The 9,456-nt window shown below is 43.5% G+C and overlaps 1 protein-coding gene across 1 annotated transcript; it reads left to right on the forward strand.

The window, feature by feature from the left end:
• The first annotated feature begins 1,633 nt into the window (after window positions 1-1,633).
• LOC149390068 (uncharacterized) lies at window positions 1,634-4,660 on the forward strand. Its single transcript, XM_089618924.1, has 4 exons — window positions 1,634-2,243; window positions 2,339-3,387; window positions 3,462-3,537; window positions 3,633-4,660. Exons 1-4 carry the CDS (start codon window positions 1,634-1,636, stop codon window positions 4,658-4,660), a joined length of 2,763 nt encoding a protein of 920 aa, XP_089475050.1.
• Window positions 4,661-9,456: the final 4,796 nt, after the last annotated feature.

Below are 9,456 nucleotides of genomic sequence, written 5' to 3' on the forward strand. Positions count from 1 at the left end.
TAGGGTTTCCATGTTTCCTTGTTTTTTTTTTCCTCTATTCTATCGCCATTATTTATGAAATATTCCCTTTATTTTATTCATTATTTTTGTCCTCTCTCTCTCTCTCTCCTCACGTATAAGTCATGCACCACCATCAATCTTATCTTGCTATAAACTATCATTAGATTGAAGAGGTGGTCAGAGAAAAGTCCAAAACATATCATAAAATATTCTGAAAATTCAAAGAGGCTTAATTATCAAAACAGATATTTAATTATTTATTTTTACAAAATGCTTAGACAAAACCAAGGATTGAAAAACCGAGGGAACCGGACGGGAACCGGTCCGGTTCCCCCTTTTTGAAGCTAACCGGCACCGGAACCACCAAAACCGGAGTTTTCCGGTGGTTCCGGGGGAACCGGGCCGGGATCCGGGTGGGAACCCGGTTCCCATTTCCCGGCCCGGTTCAGTTAAAAAAAAAGGAAAACCCGGCTATAAAAGCCGGGATCCCGTTTGAAATTTCTCATTTGTGTCGGTTTTAGGGCTCGAGCTTCCCGACGCCGCGCAGCCCAATTCTTCCCAGATCCCGGTCGGATCCCGCCAAGCCGGCCTCTTCCCGACGCGAACACGGCCAATTCTCACGACTTCCCGCCGGTTCCCGCCCTTCCCGGTGAGGATCCCGTCCTTTTTGAGTTTTTTTTATGATTTTGAGTTTAAATCTTGAAATTTGTTGATGATTCTTGAAGATTAACTATAATTTGATAGTAATGACTACTTAGTGAGCATGAATGTAGTTTTTATTTAGAGTTTGTGTTGATGTTTGTAATTTTTTTTGTATTTAATGATTTAATCCGAATTATTTATTAATTTTGGGATTAGTTAGTGATGATTAAGCTTATGTAAACTTGTTTATTGATTTATGAAGAAATTGTTATGAATTGTTTTTAATTTTAGAGTTTGTGGTGATGTTTATAATTTTTTTGGTAATTAATCCGAATTATTTGATTATTTTGTGATTAGTTAGTGATGGTTAAGGTTATGTAAACTTGTTTATTGATTTATGAAGAAATTTTGTGACTTGTTTTTAATTTTAGAGTTTTTGTGTTGATGTTTGTAATTTTTTTGGATTTAATCCGAATTATTTGATTATTATGTGATTAGTTAGTGATGATTAAGGTTATGGATTATGTAAACTTGTTTATTGATTTATGAAGAAATTTTGTGACTTGTTTATAATTTTAGAGTTTTTGTGTTGATGTTTGTAATTTTTTTGGATTTAATCCGAATTATTTGATTATTATGTGATTAGTTAGTGATGATTAAGGTTATGGATTATGTAAACTTGTTTATTGATTTATGAAGAAATTTTGTGACTTGTTTATAATTTTAGAGTTTTTGTGTTGATGTTTGTAATTTTTTTGGATTTAATCCGAATTATTTGATTATTATGTGATTAGTTAGTGATGATTAAGGTTATGGATTATGATGAACTTGTTTATTGATTTATGAAGAAATTTTGTGACTTGTTTTTAATTTTAGAGTTTTTGTGTTGATGTTTGTAATTTTAGAGTTTTTGTGTATATTACAAGTTGATAATTAGTTAGTGATACTGTGTAAATGTTATTTGTTCATTTGTAGATTACAAGTTGCAAGAATGTCGGCCCCCGACCCAGCTAGGAAGTATTGCACACCTATTCCCGGGAAAAATAGCGGCCACAAGTGCATATTTTGCGAGCACAATATGGGAGGTGGCGGCATCACGAGAGTGAAAAACCACCTAGCCCATGTAGACCCAACGAGGAGTGTCAAATTCTGTGAGAAAGTCCCTCCTGAAGTGAGAGAAGAGATGCAAGCTTTACTTCAAGGCAATGTCGTAAAAAAGAAGAACAAAAAGTCGTTGGACGCTACGCTTCAAAAGACATTGACTAAGAATGTCGGCGTGGAAGAATCAGACGAAGAAGACTACGAAGCGCAATTACGAGCAGCTATGAAGAGGTCAAGACAAGAGGCGGCTAAGACGGAATGGGAGGCTCGGATGATGTCGGGGCCCGGCAGTGGTTCTACGACAAAATCTCCACCAGCTGCTCCGTCATTATATAAGTCAGCGAGTGCGAAGCAAACAAAAATCGATGAGATCGTGGATCCGAAGAAGAGAACGTGGCTCGGAAGGCACATAACAAAATTCTTTGTTCACCAACATGTGCCGGCGAGTAAGGCCGCCTCGCATGAGTTCAAAAACATGATAGCGTCCGCTCAAGACTTGGGTAATCCTCAATTTGTGATAAGTAATTTTATTTTCATATTGTCGAATCGCATGAGTTCTTGAAACGTTAACATGATGTATATTGACATATTGCAGGTCCAGGCGTTCCTATACCAACTCCGTATGAAATTCATAACAAATACCTCGATATGGAGGTTGCAGATGCGGAGAACTACCTTGACGAACAAAAGAAGCGGTGGGTAAAATACGGCTGCACCATACTCACTGATGGTTGGACGGGGCCGACCAGACTGAGCATCATAAACATTATGGTTTATTGTGCTGGTGCAACGGTGTTCTTAAAGTCCATTGATGCATCAAAGCACACGAAAACAGGGGAGTACATCTACGGAATACTGAGGTCAGCGCTAAAAGAAATCGGAAGACAGAATGTCGTCCAAGTTGTGACCGACAACGGCTCGAACTACAGGAGTGCCGGGTTGAAATTACAACGCAAGTACCATGTGTACTGGACACCTTGCGCTGCACATTGTCTAGATCTGATGTTTGAAGATATTGGGAAGAGAGATAGTGTTAAGCAAACTATCAAATCTGCGAGGGATGCGACTAAGTTCATCTATAACCACGGCACTGTGTTGTCCAAGTTACGGGAGACATCCCCAGGTGAAATCATCCGTCCCGGCGCAACAAGATTTGCCACAAACTACCTAGCTCTCAGAAGTCTCCGAGAGAAGAGAGCTGCGTTGAGGACGATGTTCAGTAGTCAATGGTGGGATGATTCCAAATTGAGTGCAACTCCTACAGGTACATCCATAGCCGAGACTTGTTTAAATCCCAGATTCTGGCATTCGGTGGACGAAGTGTGTGCCATATTCGAGCCGATGTACACCACTCTTCGATTAGTGGACACTGAGGTGCATCCCACGATGGGATTACTATACTACGTCTTCCACGAGATGAGAAAGAAGTTGGAAGCGATGAATGGGAAGAAATGGGTTGTCGACATCGTGAACCACAGATGGAGTACTCAAATGGAACATCCATTACACATTGCAGCTTTCTTCCTAAATCCAAAGTTGCTGTTTAACCCGGATATCCACATGGACAATACCCACATGGCAGCTGTGACAAGGGTGTTCGACTTCTTGCATCAGGATCTTGATGGGTCAACTCTTGGGAGAGAGGTATAAAACTATAAATTGTTACAAGCTATATCACATTATGAATATACGAGTCTTATTTGATTTTCTAATTACAGTTAATCGCATTTCGAGACGCTCGAGGGGACTTCTCACAACGAAGTGCTATTTCGGCACGAGGCACCCTTTGTGCAAGTAAGTTTGTGAGATGAATTGTATGCATTAAGCCATTAACTATGTCATGGAATGGTAATAAATGACATGATATGATTTATGTCACATGATTGCAGGTGAGTGGTGGGAGCTTTACGGAAATTGGACCCCGACTTTACAGACGTTGGCTATTCGAATTTTGTCACAAACTGCATCCGCCTCCGCTTGTGAGAGGAATTGGAGTACATTTGCCCTCGTCCACACAAAACAAAGGAACCGTCTAGCGTACTCCAGACTCGAGAAGCTTGTTTTCTGCTCGTACAACATGAAGTTGCAGCTCCGAGAAGCAACTCGGATTCACGACAACAACCTCAACCCCCTGGATCCTTTGGATATCATCGAACGAGCTTTCGAACGCTCGGGGAACGACAATGAAGGAGACGACGAAATGCTCCGCTGGATTGACGAAGTTCACATGGACGACGTCAACCAGAACCCGGATCCGGCAGTAGCTGAAGCGGCTCGAGATATTGGACTTGATCCGGAGCGAGTGCTGAACGAGGACGTCCAACCTCAACGCGGATCCGGAGACAGTTCGGGTTCAGATGGCGGAGGTTCAAGCCGTAGATCAAGCGGAGCAGGTGGAGGTGCAGGTGACGGTGGATCAGGGGGAGGTGCTGGAGGTTCCTATCGGTCTGGGGGTTCCTTTACTGCTGGAGGCACCTCATTTGGTGATGTCGGCGGTTCTCAGCTTGGATACGCACCATCGCAAGAAGATTTTGATCGTCTTCATCACCCTGCCTTTTTTGATTCAGGATACGGGCGCGGAGGTCAGGGCGGAGGTATGAATGATGCCATGTCATTTACGTCTAGCAATGACGTTGATGACTTGTCCTACAACTTCGGATCGGTATCAATTGGTCCTCAAGGCACAGAATCATCTTATGATGACGGATCTTCCAGTTACAACTACCAGGACTCCTATGCATCAACTTACGCTCCCGAAACGGTGCAACCAGTTCCAGGTTATCCCCTCCACTCCATGACTGTTGGTTCATCTCAGTATGAGTACGACTATCACTTGAACAGGTACTTTAGTGCATATGCTCATTACATGACTTGGTATGATTACTGTATGACCGCTGCATACGGTCGCTTTGAGTAGTCATTTGTATCCCTCCTATGTTGAATTTGTTGAACAATAGTATTTGGTAGATTGTGTTGAACTTTATCATTTTGGTTATTGAACTTAGTTTTTGTTGTGTTTGTAATTTGGTAGTGTGTTGAAACATTGTACACTATTTTTAATTTTATGAATTTTATCCTACGTACTTTGTATGTTTTTTTGTATATTTCTTTTCTGAATTCCCCTCGGTAAATACCGGTATTTGACGGTATTCCTCTACGGTAACGGTAAGTTCAACGGTACCGGTTTCCTTTTTTTTTCTCGCTTCCCCCGGTATTCCTTTACGGTACGGGCGGTTCCCCCTAAATTCGAAGGCTCGGAACGGTAACGGTAACGGTATTTCGATCCTTGGACAAAACACATAGATTAAATCTGCAAACATTTTTGAATTGAAATAAGGAATAAGATCGAAAATCTAGCAACCTATAGGTGCTTGTATTTGAATAAAAAATACTACATTTAAAAGGGCCTGCCCAAACTCACCGGGGGCTCTAGGCGATTCAATATTTTGGGACCCTATAATACTAATAAAAATTTAAATTTTCAGGGTAAAAAATGTAAATTTTTTAAAAAATTAGTCAAAAGTGTAAATTTTTAAGGTAAAAAATATAAATTTTCTTAAAAATAGGCAAAAAGTGTAAATTATTTTAGAAGTCCATCCACATATGGGGCTCTAGGCCTGGGTTTAGCCCGCCTTAACCCAAGGACGACAAATCTAACAAGCTATCATGGATGCAATCACCTAGTTCTAATATCAATTGTTGAAAATTGCATACATTATTTGGAATTGTGGGCAAAGTTAAAAAAAAATAAAAAAATAAAAAAATAAAAAAAAAAATAAAAAAATAAAAAAATAAATAAAAAACATATAAAAAATTCGGTATAATGAAACTTACACATGATGCTACATAAAAATTAATAGATCTAACATTTTCACGTATTCTTAGAGTAACAACAAAAGACTCTACAATTATATTAAAGAAAATCATGTAGGAGTTTGTGTTGGCACAACTGAATTATAATGACTTGAAATTAATTGTCTATGGCACTATGCCACTTGGAATGTCTTGATCAACTTGAGAAAGAAGAATGATCGAGTGCCTATTTGAGAGAGAGAGAGAGAGAGAGAGAGAGAGAGAGAGAATTTGTTGTGTGTTTTGGCCAAGTGGTAGTGAGGACTATCTATAACCTTCGATAACCATGGAAATGCTCTAGAAGATCCCCTAAATGTGAACATAATACCAACACCTCACCATGGCTGAATCAATCCTCTCTAACCAAGTCTTGCATGGCCAAGTCTCAATTTTTTAAAGTAAGGAAGTGAACCAATGAGAAAGCCCAGATCAAATCATTTAGATTTGCACTTGAGAAAACACTCTAAAATGACATGTTTATTTTATCTTCATGTTGACCAAATACCCTGGCCACTATAAGCTATTAAGTGATATAAAACGACAGTGAAACCAAAAATTGTTGCATTAATAAAAATTGTTGCTATGGTATTCACTATCTCTCAGTACTTGATGGTAGGAAGATCGTCGGGCAACGGGCGCGGCAGCGATATGGACTATGGGATGCCGTATCGTTTCCTGAGTCTCCCCAAGCTGACGAGAGAGAGAGAACTCGGAATGTCAATGCCCGAACGGTCATCGTCACCGCGAATCGTCGATTCTCTGATGGGGAAAGCCAAGGCCCGGCCGGTCTTCTTCCCGGGAAGTCAAAGTGCATGCATCAGTGGTGCCGGTGGAAGGGGCCGCTACATCACGAAAATGATCCCGAGAATCGCCACGTATGCTCGCCTCCGAAAGCGTGGCCTCAGATGGACCAGACGATCACTCCCCGATTCTAGGCCATCCAATCAAAACAAAGGGTGTAGAAGCTCACCTAGAACATCAGAATCTAGGACGCCGCCTGGCCGGCCTAGGTGATCTGTGTCGTTGGGGCCATACAGCTTGTCCATGCCATCTGGGCCGTCCACCACGCACGCGCTCAGTCTGCCTGAGCCGCCCGGCACGTCTGGCCCGTCCAGACCGTCCACCATGCGCGCGCCCAACCCATCCACGTTGTTTGGGCCGTCCGTCGCGCGAGGCTGGCTCGCCTGCGCCGCCCAGCCCACCTACGCCGCCGGGGCACATCCAGCTCGTCCATGACATATGGGCTGTCCACCACGCGCGCGCTTGGCCCGCTTGGGCCATCCACGTTGTGCGCGCCCGACCTGCCTGTGTCGCCGAGCCCACTTGGGCTGTGTGGACCGTTCACCATGCGCGTGCCCGGCCCGACTGGGCCGCCTGGCCCATCCGAGCCGTACAACACGCGCGTGCTCGACCCATCCTAGCCGTGTAGGCCATCCACCACGCGCTCGCTCAGCCCATCTGGGACCACATAGCCCTGCCCGATCTCATCGCCCGACCCACCTTCATCGGTCGCCTCGCCCAGATCCACGCCCCCGGTCCGCGCGCGCCTCCAGCACACCGGCACTGGTCCAGATCGCGCCGCCTGGGGCCGATGCATCATGTCTCATGCGCCCATTGCCCGGATCGGCGCCACCCTGCCTTCGCATGCCTCCAGCGACACCGACACCAGCGCAGACCGCGACGCTTGGGTGCATTACGTCTCGCGCGCGCCTTGCCCGGATTGGCGCCAGCCCAGATCGCGCCATCTGGGGCCTGCGCATCACTCCATATGCGCACCTCACCCGGATAGGCGCCGCCCGACCTTCTCGCATCCCCAGCGAAGTCGGCGTCAACCAAGGCCGTGCCGCCCAGGTCGCCTTGCGCCAGTCCACCCCGGATGGATACGTCCCCTCATCCAAGGGTTTCCATGGTCGACGCCTCCTCTACAACGGCTCTTTCGGTCACTGGGTGCAGCGCCGCCCCACTAGTCACCGGCAATCCACCGTCGTCGGATAGCCACGCATCCACGGAAGAAGCTTCGCTGGGAGATGGGTCGAGATGTCACTGTTGACGATATGATGAAACTCGTGGCGGTTCATGTTGTTCTTGGGAAACACTCTGACGCTCAACATTAGGAAGATTAAGGTAAAAGAACGGTATTTAGGTGTTTAGAGGCCAAAGATGAGTGAAACGAGTGACTCGGAGGTTCAACAGCGTTTTAGAACTCAAATTTGGAGTACCCTAAAAATAAAAACCAGGGTCTCTATTTATGGGCAAGGCGTCACGTGTGCGGCGTGAGGAGGTTGGCCGGCCGGGCCACTTGTATGGCCGTCTGGCCGTGACTGGCCGGGCCAGTTGTATAGCCGCTCGGCCGTGACCGACTAGTCCTTTGCTCGGCCGTCCGGCTGAGTCATAGCGTGACCGGCTGGTTCTTTGCTCGGCCGTCCAACCGAGTCATAGTGTGATCGGCCAGTCCTTTGCTCGGTCATCCGGTGGGGTCGACGTGTGGCCGGCTGGTCCTTTGCTCGGCATCCGGCCAGGTCATTATATGGCCGTCCAGGCCAGCGCGTGGACGCCCGTCCGGGCCTTTATGAGGCCGGCCGGTTGTGCCACCAGAAGTTCGGTCGGTTGCGTCTTTTGGCCGGCCGGCTGTGCCACCAAATGGTCGACTTGTCGTGTCTCAGGATGGCCGGTTGACTGTGCTACCAGAAGGCCGGCCGGTTGTGTCTTTGACCGGCCGGCTGTGCCACCAGATGGTCGGCCGGTCTTGTCTCTGGATGGGCGACCAGTTGTGTCACTAGGCAGCCATGGTGTATAGTCGGTCGGTCCGGTTACTCGGTCTGCGTCCTCCCGAGTGGGTCCATTTTAGATAGATACATATTCCGGGTCGGTGGCTTGGAATTGACGGATAACAAATTTCTTATTCCTAAGAGATTTCATCTTCGCAAGAGATTTCGTCTTCAACATTTTTTCTCACGAGAAGTTGACAGTTTAGCAGGCATCAGAGAGCTAATTTTCTTCGCGCTTCCCTTGTTATAACTTATATGGAGATGTCTTCCACGAAGAGTTCTTCACCAAGATTTTAACTTCAATCTTACTGTTATCAATTTTAGGGTTTCAGTTCTCATTTGCTTTGCCTCCCTTGATGTTATTCAATAATTGTAAAAAATAAAAAATTATTATGTGATTTATTTAATTGTAAATTATCATTTTTGTTAATATTTTATTTCTCGTTATAAATTCATTTTTATTTTATATTTCTCTGTGGTATATTTTCTTTTCATTGTAAATTAGGATTATTGTAAATATTTATGTTATACTTTTTCTTTTTATAACTTCCTATTTGTTTTATTTTAATGTATCTTTTCTTTTCGTTTTAAATATTGTTAATGTATCATGTTTTTTTTTTCAATTTATTTTAATTTTATTTGAAACTTCCTTGTCGGGTCTAAACCATAGTACTAAAGGTGGGCAAAACAAGTTAAACTTTTAACCAATTTAGACGATTACCACCTTTCAAAACAGTTGAAAGGTTTAATTGATTAACCGTACCCTTTTTTTTGTAATTTAACAAAATAGCCAACTTAAACATTGGAAATTGCTAAATAGTCAAGGTATAGTAAATATTAAGTAAATAGTCAATTTTATATATTTACAAATGTAAATTTTAAATAAATAGACACTACCATATTAAGTCATGCCATCATTTATGACTATTTACCTAATATTTAATAAACTTTAACTATTTAGCAATATCAAACGTTTAAGTTTACTATTCTTCTATTTTTTTTTTTTTTTTAAGGAAATAAACCATACTTTTTAACGTAAAAAATGATGCATTGCTTTGTATGTTAAGCTTGTATTATTACTTACTGAAAAGAA

The sequence above is a fragment of the Urtica dioica genome, chromosome 7 (assembly GCF_054948205.1).
Source record: "Urtica dioica subsp. dioica isolate 48M chromosome 7, U.dioica_male_clone48M_v1_H2, whole genome shotgun sequence".
NCBI classification, from domain to species: Eukaryota; Viridiplantae; Streptophyta; class Magnoliopsida; order Rosales; family Urticaceae; genus Urtica; species Urtica dioica.